Source organism: Leucopleurus acutus (assembly GCF_964270905.1).
Source record: "Leucopleurus acutus genome assembly, chromosome: 7".
Taxonomy (NCBI): Eukaryota; Metazoa; Chordata; class Mammalia; order Artiodactyla; family Delphinidae; genus Leucopleurus; species Leucopleurus acutus.
In genome coordinates this window covers 22,806,161-22,824,028 of record NC_139150.1, presented here as the reverse complement: position 1 = coordinate 22,824,028, position 17,868 = coordinate 22,806,161, and the positions used below count along the sequence as shown (strand labels likewise).

At 39.0% G+C, this 17,868-nt stretch overlaps 1 protein-coding gene across 1 annotated transcript in view; it reads right to left on the bottom strand.

Moving 5' to 3' along the window:
• SVEP1 (sushi, von Willebrand factor type A, EGF and pentraxin domain containing 1) overlaps window positions 1-17,868 on the bottom strand; it is a gene marked incomplete at its 3' end in the record, with an annotated part of 178,436 nt that overhangs the window by 140,430 nt on the left and 20,138 nt on the right. Inside the window, exons 2-3 of the mRNA XM_082842808.1 lie at window positions 7,420-7,675; window positions 4,045-4,221 (exon numbers count right to left, since the gene is read on the bottom strand). Coding sequence (XP_082698934.1) covers window positions 4,045-4,221; window positions 7,420-7,675 — 433 coding nt within the window. The remainder of the gene's footprint in view (window positions 1-4,044; window positions 4,222-7,419; window positions 7,676-17,868) is intronic.

Genomic DNA, 17,868 nt, shown 5'->3' with positions numbered 1-17,868 from the left:
AAAAACACAACTTCCTATATGGGATGCAGTTTCGTCATCTCGCAAGTGAATTGTGAGAAAAACCCTTACAGCTAGCTCTATTCTACTTTTCTACGAAACTAACAAATACAATTTGCCTCAGCATATAACTCTTCCCTAATCAAGCAAACAACCTCTACTTCAAAATCCAATGGCACATTATCCCACTGCCTTTTCTCACACAGGATTCTTGATTTTCACTGGATACTCGTCATGTCAATATGGTCATCTTTAGTAGCAGCAAAGCTTCCCGATGGTACTCACCTGCATGCAGGAACCTTCCTCATCCTCCCCATAGCACAATTCCTCAGGTTAGGGCCACTAGTCTAGCCCAGAAGAGCAGAATTTACAAAATAGATGGGATCCCCTGTCTTCAATATCTCATTCTTGAGATAATTATTTTAATGTTCTTTCATTAGCTTTCTCATAACATTTATATTATCTCACAATGATTAATAATAAAAGCTACCATTGATCAAGAATTGATGTGCCAGATACTGTCCTAAGCATTCTAAGTATATTCTCTCAATTACCCAACCATCTATCCACACATACATACATGACTGTATACACACACACATATCTATAGGTATACTTCTATATACATATATGTATGTGTATATATATACATAAAACTATACCAAAAAATATATATATATACATAAAACTATACATACATATATACACATAAAACTATACCATTATTAAGCCCACTTTACAGAAGAAACTGAGAATCAGAAAGCATCACCCAAAGCCACATAGTTTATGTCAGAGGCTGAATTGGAGCTCGATCCTTCTGCATTTTTAACCACTTTCAGTTCAGTGTTTATGGTCTCCAAAAAGCAATGTACCCAAGAAGCTTTTTTCAAAAGTGCAAAATAAGCAGTTAGATAACTTGGAAACAGGATTTAGAGAAAAGTGTCCCGGGTCCCTTCCCGGTCCTGCTGATTGATGGCGGGATATGCCATCTTGAGCAAAATACTCGTCTTTCCCTGAGACCTCAATTTCCTCTTGTAGAATGAAGGGTTTAGAGGAGATACTCCCTAAGGTTTCTTCTGGCTCTAAAGAGAAATGATTTGCTTCGGAAAGGCATTGTTTCTACAATGAGGATAAATACCCAGAATGCCAACTCTTCTTAATGAAAGGTAACATCCTCTCCTGAAGCAATAAAATAACTATCTTCTAGTCATCCTGCAGATCTCGGTTTAGAGAGTACAATATTAGTCTAAACTTCTCGGCAGTCCCTTCTTCATACTGCACTTCACAGTTTGTGATTACAAATTGATTTGTGTAGTTAGATTGTAAGTTCTAAGAAGGTAGGCACCATGTCTGTCTGTTCACCACTGAACACCTACCTGCACATTGAACTACTGAACCACTGGCACAGAGAAAGTGCTCAGGAACATTTGTCAGCTAAACGGATTTGAAAAGGGGCTCACAGCTGCTAGGTTTTCAGTATTGGATGATTTAGAGCAAATATTTCTTTCTGCCTTTCCAAAAGATAAGAGTCTAGTAATGAGTCTTTCATGTCATCAGAAGGCTATAATTTATTTATTTTCTCTTAGCTGGTACCATGAAGGAGAAGCCAGTGATGAACACTGCCTCCCGAAAGTGTGAAAATCACAGCTCAGAGTTCCAATACCACTTTCTCTAACCCCTGAGAAACAAATACTGAAGATGACGATATCAACATTTATATCAGGGACTTTCTGGCAGTCCAGTGGTTAAGACTCTGTGCTTCCACTGCAGGGAGTGCGGGTTGGATCCCTGCTCGGGGAACTAAGATCCCACAAGCTGCGTGGCACAGCCAAAAAAAAAAAAAAAACCAAAGAACAGTTATATAAATGAACTGGATCTAACTGCAATCCTGCACGTAAGGAAGGCTTACTAATTTAAGAGAAGGGATGGAAAAACGATTCCTTTTGTGCTTGGTGTTCTTGACTGGAACCAGCAGCCAAAGTGCTGTTGTCCCCTCTACTGCAGCTCCACTGACAGGCCCACCCAACTGTGTACATTTTACAGATGGATGGCTGTGCCTCTCTGCCTGCAATGCACGACTGGCAGCAGCCACAGCGACTTGGGTAACTGGGGGCAGTGGGTTTGCGAACTGCCCCCCTCTCTTCCTGCAGCTTATCCCCAGGGATGCAAGACTACAGTGCCCGGGAGCGGCGGAGGCCGGGTACAGCATGGCTGAGCTGTTGGGCAGCCACACGGCAGTGGCTTGCTGGCAGCGAGCTCAGTCTAGGACCACACGGAAAGCAGACATGCTGACTACAGCATGCAGCAAAGAAAACGAGAGCTTCTGCCTGTGTTCGGTGGGCTTGGACGGGAGAGGGAAGGAGGGGGCGTCGGGGAGAGTGCCAAGCTGGGCTGTTCATGAAAGTGTGGGAAGATTCAAGGGGAGGCATCTTGCCAACTCAGAGGCAGTTGGGCAGATCCCACCCTCCCTTTTTTCTGCTTAAATGAGAAATCCTGCTTGATGGAGTGGGAGCAGGGCCAAGAAAGGAATGATTCTGCTGGGCGAGCATGGACGCTCGGACCCGGGAAGGATGTCCGCCAGCTGGGATCAGGGCCAGTGGTGGGGGGAGGAGAAATCGAGGGAAGGGAGATGAGGGAGCAACACGAATGAAAGCAAGTGTCAGAGGCTGGGACTAGCAGACGCCAACGATTATATACAGCATGGACCAACAAGGTCCTACCGTAGAGCACAGGAAACTATAGTCAATATCCTGGGATAAACCACAGTGGAAAAGAACATAAAAAAAAGAATGTATATATATTATAACCGAACCACTCTGCTGTACAGCAGAAACTAACTCAACACCATAAATCAACTATACTTCAATTTAAAAAACAAAGTAAAAGTGAGTAAAAGAAGAACCTGAGAAGAAATGTCCCACTAGGAGAAGAAAAGAGAGAAAGCAGGTCAGGTCAAAGACCTGGAAGGTTCACCCCTGGGAGAACCACGTTTCTGTGTTATAGAGCAGACCCACCTACCTTCCCAACAGCAGAATGAGATAATGTTCACGTGAAACGAGCAGTGAAAGACCACACCGGCCAGTATAAAGTAAACCTACTGCCCCCAAATCCTCCTGGTGGGTATTAATTTCCATGGGAATACATTTTTCCCAAACAGCAAACCATGGAAGAGTTGTAAGTTCTAAAAACCGTGTTACCTTTTAAGTAAAACAGAGCAAACCAAATGCTATCACAGCAAAACCATACAGTACTTCTGTATATCTGATATTTCCTAAAACATAATTTATTTTTGTATCACAGCTAAAATATAATTTAGAACCCAAGAATCCCAAGTTGTTCTTCTTGTCTTTCTAATATAGTATTAAAAACATGAAGATCCTGTGGTAAGAAAACCTAGAGGAGATAAAATTATAAGTGTCGAAGAAGTGAATTCCATTTTGAAGTGATGTCCCTTTTAGAGCTTTCTAATGTCCCTTCGTGGAGACTTATGAAGAGCTAAAAGACCATCAGTTACATTTTTTGGTGACAATCCTACAAGTTACATGTGGCCTGAGGACCAGAATCCCACGGGCTGCAATCTCCCACAGAGGCTGAGGTAGATTTTGGCGATTTGGCTATTGACGGATTACAAATAAAAGTTTCCAAATCTTCTCCCTTTCCGGATCTGAACCTAGGCTTCAAGAGGCCATTCTTCCTCTTGGAGCTCTGCCCCTACCATGTAAACAAGCCTGGGTTGACTTCATGGGGTCTGAGAGGCCATATAAAGGACAGCCTAGTAGTCCTAGACAAGCCCTTTTAGACCAGCCTCCAGCTAGCTGATCCCCAAACAGGTGAGAGAACTCAAGTAAGATCAGCGGGGCAGCCAACCCTACTCACAGCCAACGACAAATGCTTGAGCCAACACAGCTGAGACCAAAAGTGCTGCCCAACCGATCCACAGACTCATGAGCAGTACCAAAGTACTTAGTGTTTACCCATGGAGTATGTGGACAGATTCCTACACAGGAAAAGACAACTGACACAGCTACACACAGACTGGGCACTCACCTGTGCATTCGTACTGTAGACCCTTCCCGTAATATCCCTTCTCACAGATGCACTCAAAATGACCCGTGTGTGTCCCACACTTGCAGCTTGCCATCTGGTCACAGCAGTCTTTGCCGGCTTCACACAGATATGAGCAATGGGACATATCCTCTTGAATAAAACTCCCAGAAGGCAGATCTACCAAGCACATATGACAGGGCGGTCATAAAAAAAAAAGAATGAGCAGTTGCATGTTACATTCTCTCGTTACCACAACTGAAGCTCAAGACAGAGAAAATATCTTTTCATTTCCATCAAATTCCCAACTGCTCCCCCACTCCCATCCAAATATGAAGGTGTGTGATTTGCAGGACCACAGACTGGGAATTTGATTCAGCTGGTTAAGCTATTTCAGTCTTGGACCTCATCCTAAGTTCTCAAGGCCACGCAGGGTCAGGCAGAAATTAAGTAGTTTCAGCGAGGAATCTCCAGATGCAGCAGGAAGTAATGCAGTCGGTTCTCCAGGTCAGTCCCCAGGCTTCCACACCAGCATGAGGTCAGGCAGCAGTAACCAGATTTCCAGAATCCTTGTTCAGATAAATAAATAAAGCTGCAATCCTGACTGCTGTCAAAGGGTGCTGATGGTGATTACTGATTTAAGAATAAATACCATTACTTCTATAATTATTCGATTAAAAACTGAAACAATGGTACCACACAAGTTGAAGAATAGAACCAGGATCTGGTTTCTCTCTCAATTTTAAATAAATGTTCACTTGTTGTGTAAAAGGAGACCATACGGATTATTTGAGCCATGCTCTGACGTGAGCCATGCTGGGAATTCAACAACACAGGCAGAGCCGTCCTGTTCTGACGGGGCAGGGTAAGGTTGACTATGACTTATCAGGAATGGATGGTCTAGAATCAGGCACACAGTAAGTTCCATTTACCTGCTGAGAAAGTTCCAAAGTCTTAGCCTAAATTCCAGCACTAGGTCCACAGTGCTAGGCCCAGATACAGTGATAGGTCCACAGTAGAAACTCAAACGAGTGAGTTTCAGCAAGACACATGAACTGCCATTGAATACCCAGAAAGGAGATTGGTGATGGCCTCAGTTATGGAACATCTGTCTCTATGCATTAAGACCCTGAAAATAGACAGGGACAACGTAAAGGGAAGACCCCTGCCCTAAGAGAAAGAGACTTGTACAACCAAGTACCCTAAAGCCCCATCTAACAGACTATGGTGTGGGTACAAGGTCTGCAACATGGGCATCTTGGACTTAGCTCTGAGACACAGGTTTATTTGGCAGTCGAGGGAGCAAGAAAAACGTAGCTTTAAGACTGGTGCACTGGCATTTAGGTCGGGGAGAGAGATAAGTGAACAAGCTGCATATGTGGAAAGCTATTATTCTGGAACCTACATCTATTGAGACTGGCCACAAACATGGACAGCCTTGAGACCCAAAGTGGATCCATCCAAATTGAAAGTAGTTTCAGCAGACCACAGATAGAGAGAACAAACTAGTGGTTACCAGTGAGGGGAGGGGCAGTGTGGGGGTGGGGGAGTGGAAGGTACAAACTCTTGGGTATAAGATGGGCTCAAGGATGTATTGTACAACACAGGGAACATAGGCAATATTTTGTAATAACTGTAAATTGGAAGTAACTTTAAAAATTGTATAAAAATTTAAAAACTATATATATAAAAAAGAAAGTTGCTTCAGAGAACATGGAGGCAGGAGAAATGAGGTTCACTTCCTTTGCCCCCATCGTTTCTTTTCAGTAAAAACAGAATTTTTTCTTACGGAAACTGGAAACTTGATTAGAGTATTACACATTTTAGATTTTAGTATTTTGTAATAAAAGTGATGCCTTTCAAAACTCTGTTGTGATAGGGTAACCAAAATCCTTTCCTTGAAGACTCTGTCCCATCCAGTTTCTGACTCAACTTGCATTGGGCAGAAGGCCCCCATCCTACAAAACAGAAGGTTGGTAGGACTGGAAATGAGTCCTCTATGACACAGCTAATAACACCCACAATTTCATAATCCCATCTAGTGCAACAGCCACTCTGTCTTCCTACTCAGCATATATATCACTTTTCCCAGAGAAAAGGAGAAACAAAAAAAGCCCCAGTTACTGAACTTCTGTCATACGCCAAACACTGTGCTGGTGAAATTTAAATATTTTATTTAATCCTCCTGACAAAGCTATTCGGTACATGTTATAATATCTCTATTTTAAAAGTAGAGGAAACTGAAGCTCATAGATGTTAGATAAATTGGCTAAGGTAATAGCCAATGGACAGTTATTGAGAGCTTAGTATAATAAGCCCTCAGTGACTTTTCTAATCACTTTATATGTATTAATCCATTTAATCCCTGGAATAAGCCTATGAAGTAGGTACTATTCTTGTACCCTACTCTATTAACAAGAAATCTAGGGAGTGCAAAAGTTAAATAATTTTCCCAAAGCCACCCAGTTAGTAGGTGACCAATTGGGAATTTTTGCTGTATCCATAGGTAGCCTGAGACGCTGCTCTAAACTCTTCTGTTGGAACTACAGTCAGGCTGACCCACTTATTTTGAACATCACTAATTGTGAGGAAACCTCATGTTGCCATGATTTGCCCATCAAACTGAATCTTTCATGTGGACACCTGCAAAGATCAAGCCTAATTTGCTCCATGGCGTTGGTCTGAGGCTAGATTCCCATCTCCTCCTCCCAATCTGCACTTTCTCTCCTGGAACACTGCAAGATACATGCCCATACTACACTTGGAAGTTCATCTGACTTAAGTCACCCAACTAAACATCCTTATAAATGGTGTACAAAGAACTCTAATGAATGGATTTACTGATGCTACTCCCTGTCGCTGTCACTGCTCCTCAGTTTATCCATAAGCATATCTATATTCAAACTGTCAGGTCAAGAAGTATGTGTTGAGTATTTATTGTCCCTATAATCTTCATGTATATTTCTGGAAACACTCTGGTTAGATTCACTAAGCATGTCTCTGAATGTTTACTTCATCCTTCCAGATAACTGAAGATGAGATGTAAGTCAAGGCTTCCGACTCCGTGTGTGGCCTCAAAACACACCTCGTTCATTCCACTGATTCTAATGGTTCCAGGTGGGAGCATATGGACATTTTAGTGAAAATGTATCACAGTTATTAAAAAACAAAACAAAACAAATACTCCTGTTGCAAGGCCAGAATGTCATCTCTACTCATGAAGTTCAATGCAGCTCATAATACACGAAGAACACATGGGCATCATGCTCAGCAAAGACCTCATAGGGCTTGGTATTATCCCCACAGTGGGTTTCAAGAAATAAGCAAGAAGCAAACCCTGTTTAAAGGCACTGCGTGATGCCAGTAGGTTTCCATTACCTTCATGCAACGCTCGGCGGGCTAAAGCCTCAAATTCTTCAAAACTGTGGAGCAGGTAGCAGTGCTCCTCCTTTGGGGTGGAAGCCATGTCATTCAGTTCTCGAATGTTTCCTTGCCATATGCCAAAAGTGAAGATTTCCACTCCAAAATCTCGCAGTGATGCTGCAATGGGTCTTGGATCTCCCCCGTTGGAATATCCATCCGTAATGAGAAATATAACTTTTGTTGAGTTTTCTCTAGAATGACGAAGAATTTGCTGTAATGAAATAGGGCAAGTTAGTATGAGTACGTATTGTGTTGGCCTACTCTGAGCCTCCCTTATTAGGTAAGGGAGTGCTGGTGAAGATCATTAACATTTCACAAGAGCGAGGAATGGAACACTGATCAGTGAAGGGAAAACACAAACAGGCACAGATGAGAGCCTACAATGGTCTTCTCAAAGAACCACAATAAACCTGAAAAGCATTTAAAATGTATCATCATCGTCACCATCATCATCATCATCATTGCCATAGAGCTTGCTAACTGAGAGGAACAAATGTTTATGGGGACTTCCCTGGCGGTCTAGTGTAAAGAATCCACCTTCCAATGCAGGGGATGCAGGTTCAATCCCTGGTCAGGGAACGAAGATCTCACATGCTGCGAGGCAACTAAGCCCGCACACCACAACTAGAGAAGCCTGCGCACCGCAGTGAAGAGCCCACGCGCCGCAACGAAGACCCAGCACAGCCACACACACACAAAAGTTTATGGAATGAATTTGTATTCATATTATCAATTATTGTTAAACTATTTCTATTGATTTTCAGGCTCAAAATATGGACCAAATCTGAGTCTTATGTACCTACTTCCTATCGCATTTAGCTAGCTACCCACTTACCTACCTAGCTGAACCACTTCATGATCATACACTAAAAGCTGGACGGGAAGAAAATTTAACAGAACATGTCTTTTCCAGAGTTAATAATGACTCACTTGCCTCCTCTATTTGTTTTTCCACTGCTCCTCCAAAATTGGAGAATTGATTCAACACTTCATCTTTTTTGGACCACCCAGTATTAGCACCAAATCAGCTGTTTCTTTGGTGGTGTCCTATCTTCATGAGAAAATACTGATTCATTCAATGTGACAACTGGGCTTTACTGTTTTAGGACAAGCGAGTTATCCTTTACAATGTTATATGCTGTTCCTTCTCTATAGATAAAAGGAAAAAGGTGAAACCTTTTTTTTTTTAAAAAGTGTATATTCATTGCCACTGATGCTTTGTAACGTCATACTGTAAAGGCACAAGAGATCCAATGGTGAGTCTGGCTTATAAATAAATTTGCCGTTGTTGCTTTTCATTAGAAATGGTTAGGAAAGGTAAAGAGGCACCAGGGTATATTTTCTGGCAAGTTCTTAGAAGGAATCCAATGTTTCTTAAGCAATGATTCAAGAAATACTACATTCAGAAGAAGAGCAACATTATAACCTACATTCTGTTAAAGTTAAAAGGAGATATTATGATTTTAAAAATAACTTTGCCTCAATTCATGTTAGGGGACAGGCTCAGCTATAAGACCCAGATTCTCTCATAAGATTCATGTCTGTAGAAAGCATATTTCATTAGTATATAATTAATAGGTATTTATTCTAATTCAATAATTCCTGCCAATTAGTTTCAGAGTTTGTGAGCTAAAGATAAAGCTGTTAAATCCGAATTTAAAGACAATTAAATTAAACTAAAATTTACTCTGGAAAACATCTGGAAAGCCAGCAATTTGAGAAAAGGTATTCAAACACTTCATTCCACTTCTTCTCGAAAACCAAGTGAAATAAAGGAAAACAAACAGTGTGGAAGGACCGTACTGAAGACAGGAAGAGGGCAGGTGTATGTGGCAGAATAACGTGAGATACTAATGGCTCTTAAAGCTTAAAAAGCCGCCCTCTTGATGAATGACAAGAAGATCTGGGGTGAATACTTGGTACGTGTAAGATATTTCCTCACTCCAGACAAGAAAAGAACCTCTGAATGGCTATCGTCAAAAAGAACAGAAGTAACTAATGCTGGTGATGATGTGGAGAAAAGGGAACCCTTTGTACACTGTTGGTGGGAATATAAATTGGTGCAGCCACTGTGGAGAACAGTATGGAGGTTGCTCAAAAATCTAAAAACAGCATTACCATATGACCCAGCAATCCCACTCCTGGGTATATATCTGAAGAAAACAAGAACACTAATTTGAAAAGATACCTGAACCCCAACGTTCACAGCGCATTATTTACAAATGCCAAGATACGGAAGCAACCTAAGTGTCCATCAAAAGATGAATGGATAAAGAGGATGTGGTATATATACACAATGGAATACTCCTCGTCCATAAAAAAGAACGAAATTTTGCCATTTGCAGTAACATGGGTGGATTTGGACGGCATTATGCTAAGTGAAATAAGTCAGACAGAGAAAGACAAATACTGTATGGTATCACTTATTAGGCGGAATCTAAAATGTACAACAAATTAGTGAATATAACAAAAAACAAGCAGACTCATAAATATAGAGAACAAACCAGTGGTTACCAGTGGGGAGAGAGAGGGGAGGGACAATATACGGGTGAGGGAGTGGGAAGTACAAACTACTGGGCATAAGAATAGGCTACAAGCATGTATTGTACAACGTGGGGAATATAGCCAATATTTTGTAATAACTGTAGATGGAGTGTAACCTTTAAAAATTGTATAAAAAATAATTTAAAAAAAGAACCTCTGAGGAGAGGGAGAGAAAGAGGAGTTAGGGGAGGAGATTTAGATGTTGCTGTGAGGCGCTGTGCTCTATACCAATCCCTCCACACACCCCAACTCAGTCACCGTAGGAGCGATGACTGACATTCCTTTATAGGGATGGGTATAGGGATCCATGAGTCCTCTTTCCATGTGGATATTTGGGATAATGGTAAGTCCCACAGAAGTGCTGCTGGTCACAGTGACATGGGGCAATAGAATACAACTATGTGGGATGTTGAAGGGGAGAAGACCTGATGAGTCTTGTGTATTCCTGGAGAGGCTTAGGAGAGAGAGTTGGTGCAATATCAAGACTCCTAGGGAGTTTGGCAATATTAAGGATGTGGGAGTGGCTGACAGCATGGACCATGAGAGCTATGTCTCTCTCAGGCAATAGCAACATGAAGAAATCCTGGAATCCCCAGGAGATTACTGCACCAAGGGTGGCAAAGCTGACAAACCCATATGCAGATGACCAAGGATGATCATCATGACCACTGATGAGAGAACTGAGACAATTCCAGACGACGGACATGCAGGGAGTGTCAGAGCTGAGAGGTGGACATCCACTCCTTTGCTGCAGCTTTGCAGAAGCTCCAAAGTTTAGACTCAACTAGAAGGAGAAACGGAAGAGGGAAACATTCCTGAATGTGGCTCCGTTTTCAAAAGTGAAGCACTTGAGAAAGTTCTGATTTTGAATTTGCTTGGAAGTACCTGGATGGAGTTTTCTCTCATCAGGTGGATTGGAGTCTCAAAATAGAAATGACAACTAGAAAAATATATTAGAAAAATAAAGAATTTTTAAAAAATCTTAATCGGCAGAGAGTGAAATATGTTCTTTTTTACAAACACAGCTTCTCTTACTGATGGAACCTTGTGATATCTTGGAAAACAGGTAGAATAAAGTCTTTTGGAACTCCGACAACCCCACCTTATTTAGAGGGAGAGGCAAAGGCTAGAGATGAAGGGCAGGGGGAGAGAGAAGGAGGTCACTTGATTCAACCTCTTTGCAGCACAGCTCAAAGATATTCCGAGGTGACAAAGGCAAGGACAACTTCAGACAAAAACCTAGTCTCCTCCCCACATGTAACTTCCTTGAAGGCAGATGTTTTTGTCTAGTTCTTCAATTCTTAATTCTCAAAGTTTAGCACAGCATTGGGGAAATAGTACACACTCAATAAATATTAGTCAATAAACAGCAGCCCATAATGCAGCCAATGCTCAGGCCAAAAACCTTGGAGTCACCCTTATCTCTCTCTCCTTGTATACTGCTTTAGAAAGTTTCCCCTCCCCAAGTCTATTAAAATATTCTCATAGTCTTTTCTCTAACACTTCTGTTTTTTAAAAATTATTAAATCCATACATTTTCCTTTGATGTGAAATAGATACTCCCTTTACTTTTATCCAACTTCATAAGCAATTTTCTTCCCTGGTTAAAGTCTCTGCATTCTGTTTTATTGACTTACTTGCTGATTCATGGCCAATGCCACACAGTTTGGTTACTATACTGTCATAGGATTTTTTTTTTCATATCTGGTAGGGAAACTCTAACATCCTTTTATTTTCTCTTTTAAAATGTTTGTAGTTAACCTTGAACATTCTCCTTTCCAATTGAGCTTGAGAGTCAGCTTATCAAATTCTTCATTAATTTTTTTTCTATCCAACCATTTGATCCAGCAATTCTACATCTAGAAATCTAGAGTGGATAAACTCTAGGATACACTGAAGAGAGTTGCTTGAGTACATTGGTCTTAAGTGAGCAGTGGGAATATACAGAATGTGTGTGTGTGTGTGCTGTATGTTGTAGAGTTTTGCACAAAAAAAGATAAAGTTTTCTTTTTGTGCCTTTATTGTCCTTTAGACATAAACAAATACCATCTTGGAATATTAATCTTCACTCCTGTCAATAACATTCCTTGACATCCAGGTTAGGATTTGCAGAGATTTCTGGTTGTACTCATTAGGTACAAAACACTTTAAGCTGTGATTCTATTTTTCTTCTCTTCTTGCAGAGAACTACTGAGTATTTACAGGAACCATTATATCTGTTGGCAAGACAATATATTAAGCTTAAAATAGTAAGAAGAATAGCAGGACTAGTAGTCCAAGCAAAGAATTACACAAGATCTGGGTTTGGAATGCACTTTAAGGATAGAGCGGGGAATGGATGATTTACTGAAAATAACCTACCCCCCTCCCCCAATCTCTGTGCTTCATCATACTTGAATAAGAACATAATTCAATAAAAACAATTTTTTCATCCATCCCACAGATCTAAGAAGTAAATAGAGCTGTGGTAATGTTGGTGGAATGTGGTAGAGGACCAACTCTTGATTCTCCTCTTAGAGTTCCTGAAATAGTTTACATCATCTGCAATCCTTTGAAAGGTATTTAAGAAATAGAGTTTTTTGGTCCAGAATACTGAATGAGGCAAACCCTTTGTGGCCAACAAAAAACTTGACATGAACTTTGTATAGCAAAAGGTTATCACCATCTGTATTGTATCAAGCCTCTGATTAGCTTGTATAAATATCTGGCAGAGAAGTAAGCTCCCCTTGTCCAGTAAGAGTCATTAGAATGATAAAAATGCAGGGTTGTGTAACATTGTTCTAACACCCGAGATCCATCACCATTACACAAGACTGCAATCCCCCTCCCCACACCCTCCAAGTCAGGCCACAAGGGAACTGTTTTGAAAAACGATCTTGAAAGAAAAACAGAGGTTACAAGAAAGCTGACATGGGGACAATATTTGCCCTTGGGCTCCATTAATTAAACTACATGTAGATATAATACCAACCTCAGCACAACCTTAGCTGCAATTACCCACTGTGGTCAACTTTGACTGAGGATAGTAACTAGAGAAACTCATAAGTCATCTTTAAAAAAATATGATTTTGTGAACTGATACCTATTGTGACTCTATCAGAGCCACTTTCCTCCAGGAGGCAGAAAACTAGTGAATTATGCCAGTGTTTCAACTTGTTTTCCACATATGTTTTTTTCCATGTTAGGGAACATTAAGTACAAAGAATACACCACAGGGAATGTAAGTTGGTACAGCCACTATGGAAAACAGTATGGATATTCCTCAACAAACTAAAAATAGAGTTGCCATATGATTAAGCAATCCCACTCCTGGGCATATTTCCAGACAAAACTATAATTCAAAAAGATGCATGCGTCTGTATCTTCATAGCAGCACTATCTACAATAGCCAAGACATGGAAACAATCTAAATGTCCATCGATAGATGAATGGACAAAGAAGATGTGGTGTGTATATATACACACATACAATGGAATACTACTCAGCCATAAAAAAGAATTAAATAATGCCATTTGTAGCAACATGGATGGACCTAGAGATTATCATACTAAGCAAAGTAAGTCAGAAAGAGAAAGACAAATACCACAGGATATCACGTATATGTGGAATCTAAAATACAACACAAGTGAACTTATCTATGAAACAGAAACAGACTCACAGACATAGAGAACAGACTTGTGGTCGCCAAGGGGGATGAGGGGTGGGGGACGGATGGATTGGAAGTTTGGGGTTAGCAGATGCAAGCCTTTACATACAGAATGGATAAACAACAAGGTCCTACTGAATAGCACAGGGAAGTATATTCAATATCCTGTGATAAACCATAACGGAAAAGAATTTTTTAATAGAATATGTATATATATATGTATAACTGAATAACTTTGCTGCACAGCAGAAATTAATACAACATTGTAAATCAACTATACTTCAATTTAAAAAAAGACACCATAAGCTACTTGTAATATTTTCCTCATTCTTCAAATTCCAAAATTTCATCAAGCTTCATCTGTTATTTAGTTAATACTTTTAATTTGAATACTCAAATATTCTTCAGTTCAAGGAATGTTTATTGCTTTACATCTGTGAATAGTATATCTGGGAAAAGGATATATTCATATTCTTATATATTCATTTTCATCTGTTGGTTCATCATTTTCTGGACATATTCTATTCTTTTTTCATTTTTATCTCATTCTACTTCCTTCCGAATTGGGTGGAAATGTCTCAAGCTTTTCTTCCATATCACTGGTTTTACACAGTGTTTCTCTTCCCTTCTACTTCCAATTAAGAATTAATCCTGGGGGCTTCCCTGGTGGCGCAGTGGTTGAGAGTCCGCCTGCCGTTGCAGGGGATGCAGGTTCATGCCCGGTCCAGGAGGATGTCATATGCCGCAGAGCAGCTGGGCCCGTGAGCCATGGCCGCTGAGCCTGTGCTCTGCAACGGGAGAGGCCACAACAGTGAGAGGCCCACATACCGCAAAAAAAAAAAAAAAAAAAGAATTAATCCTGGACCTAGAGATTATGATACTAAGTGAAGTAAGGAGACAGAGAAAGACAAATACCATATGATATCAGTTATATGTGGAATCTAAAAACATGATACAAATATATTTATTTACAAAACAGAAACAGACTCACAGACATAGAAAACAAACTTATGGTTACCAAAGGGGAGGGGGGAAGGGATAAATTAGGAGTTTGGGATTAAAATATACACACTACTATATATAAAACAGACAAACAACAAGGACCTACTGTATAGCACAGGGAACTATATTCAACAACTTGTAATGACCTATAATGGAAGAGAATCTGAAAAAGAATAGAGATATATATACCAGAATCACTTTGTTGTATACCAGAAACTAACACAACATTGTAAATCGACTATACTTCCTATTTAAAAAAAGTACCTTAAAAATCGCCTAAAAATTGTCACCTTAAGAAAAAAAAGAATTAATCCTGGCATCGCATTTATTTTTCTTTTTACAATACTTCTTTGTCTCACACAGTTTTCTCTTTATTCCCTTTAGCTTCTCAGCCAGTTTTGTTTTCCTTTCAGTCCTTTGTTTACTTCATTTCTCATCACCATTTCAGTGTTTTATTTACCTACGGTAAGTGCACATAATAAATGCTTTCTAGGATTTAGTTCTGTTTTTCACAGTGAATTCCTAAACTTTATCTGTACCTTACATTCTATCTTTATTTAGCAAAAAAATATCAAAGCAGCCAGATAGGAGTTTTGTGTCCTCCTTCTTCCTCATCCATGAATGAAATGGTATATCCAGCGAAAGTGTTTGCAGCAAACAATCAACAAGTGCGTAAAATCAGTGTTGGAATACATGGCTATAACATCTGCTATTATTATTATTGATAAAACAAATCGAAAACCTACCCAAGTGATCAGTGAAGAGGGTTAAAAATAAGCCACACACTGCATCTGGAAACAGAGGGTCTAAATAAGCACTGTCCAATAGAACTTTCTGTGATAATTGACATGTTATTTGCTCTGTTCAATAGAGTAGCCTCTAGGCACATGTGGCTACTGACCACTTGAAAGGAAGCTACCGCAACTAAGGAAGTGAATTCATAACTGTGTGTAATTTTAATTAATTTAAATTTAAATAGCCACATCTAGCTAGTGTCCACCATACTGGACCATGCAGGCCAAACTAGATATATAGCCTTGTCCCTGGAGGGAAAAACACAGAAAGTCTAAGCAGGCCCATAAAAATATTCTGTCAACTCAAGAACTGCAAAATCAACTTGAAGATTTGGAAGAATACAGAATTTATTACTGAAATAAGAAGAAAGCAATGCAATAGAATGGTACTTGCATCACTAGGATTTAGAAACCCATAGCGTCTATGAAAACAGGAACTGAAAGCCACAGAAAGAGAGCAGGCTAAGAAGAAAACAGAGATGTGCAGGAGGCGAGGGACTGGAAAAGAAAAAAAAATGCCGGGAAACCAAAAAGGCAACGAAAGACAGAAATACACCTTGGTGGTAGTGAGATAAAATGTCAGAAATCCAAACTAAAAAAGTTTATTAGTACAAATTTAGAGTAAAAAGCTGCTGACTAACCTCATTTATAAACATAAATGCACAATTCCAAATAAACACTCCCAAACTGAATTCAAATGATATTCAAAACAGAGAAAGACAAATATCATACGATATCACTTATATATGAAATCTAAAAAAATGATACAAATGAACTTATTTACAAAACAGAAGTAGACTCACAGACATAGAAAACAAACTTATGGTTACCAAAGTGGAAAGGGGAGAAGAATAAATTACGAGTTTGGGACTAGCAGATACAAACGACTATGTACAAAATCGGTGAACAACAAGGTCCTACTGTATAGCACAGGGAACTATATTCAATATCGTGTAATAAACTATAATGGAAAAGAATCTGAAAAAGAATATATATATATATATATATATATATATAACTGAATCACTTTGCTGTACACCTGAAACATTGTAAATCAACCATATTTCAATAAAAAATAAAAATAAAGTGAATCTAAATAAAAAAATAAGATTCAAAAGATCTTTCTCCTTTATTCAATAAGGTTCATTCCTCAAATGCAAAAGTAGATTAAAATTGTCTTTTGCTATAACACAACATAATCGTGCCAATTAAAAGAAAATAATAATACAAGATACTAAAAAGGCATTCAATAAAATTAAGTTTTTTATTTTTATGAATGAAAATTAGAAATAAAAAGATACTCAGTAATATGACAGAGTATCTAACTCAAAGCAACACTGTAAAATTGTGCTTAACTGTGAAGACTCAGCATATTTCCCAATTAGATAAGGAGCAAATCAGCAATTCTAAGTATTTTCACTCTTACTTAAAATCCTTTTGCAACTTCTAGCCAAGGCAGTAAGACAAAACCATAATTAGTACTGCATTCCTTAAAGTTTCTGCTCTGTCTCAAAAAATCAAAATTAGAAAGCAAGGGATAAACTGGAAAATATATTCATCATGCTTGTCAAATAGAGTATTAAGGTCCTTAAAATATAAAGAACTTTCATATATCTCTAAAGGAAAAGAATGAGAAAAATAACAGAAACATAGATGTTTGAGCAAAACAAAGACAAAAAAAAAGGAATTCTATTTGTCAGAAAATATGAAAAACATTTAACTTCACTAACAACCAAAATAATGAAAGTTCAATAATAGAAATACTATGTTTTCACTTCTCAAATGGTCAAAGTTTTTTTTTTTTTTTAAGGTAAAAGTTGTAAAATACGTGGGGAAACAGTTACTTCTACTGGAAACGCCACCTAGACTGTTAATATTGGGGAGTACAGTGAGACAAAGTGATCATAGCCCCCAAAATTTCATGTGATTTGAACTACAATTCTACATCTAAGAATATCTTAAGGAAGTAACCATGGATACACATAAAAAGTGATCAAAAGGATGAATATCCTAGAATAATTTGCAAAATAGAAAATGGAAACAATATAAAATTGCAACAATAGGTTACTGGTTAAATAAATTACAGGGCAATCATGAAAGATCCTTAGAATAATAATACTGAATAATATTAAATGTAAAAAGTAGGTAACCAAAAACAATGATATTTTTTACATTAGTGTGCATGTGTGTGTAAATGTATTCAATACTACATGTATGTGCATGCATGTATGAGTATGACTAACAGCATGTACCTCAAAATGTTGACTGTCTCTTGGTAGTATATTTACAGGGTTTTATTTACCTCTATTTTGTCCTTTTATATCATTTCCGAATTTTCTCTTTCTCCTTCCTCTATTCTTCCCCTACGAAACGTCACGTGAACTCAGAACTTTGAGTCTCACCTATAGACTAATGACT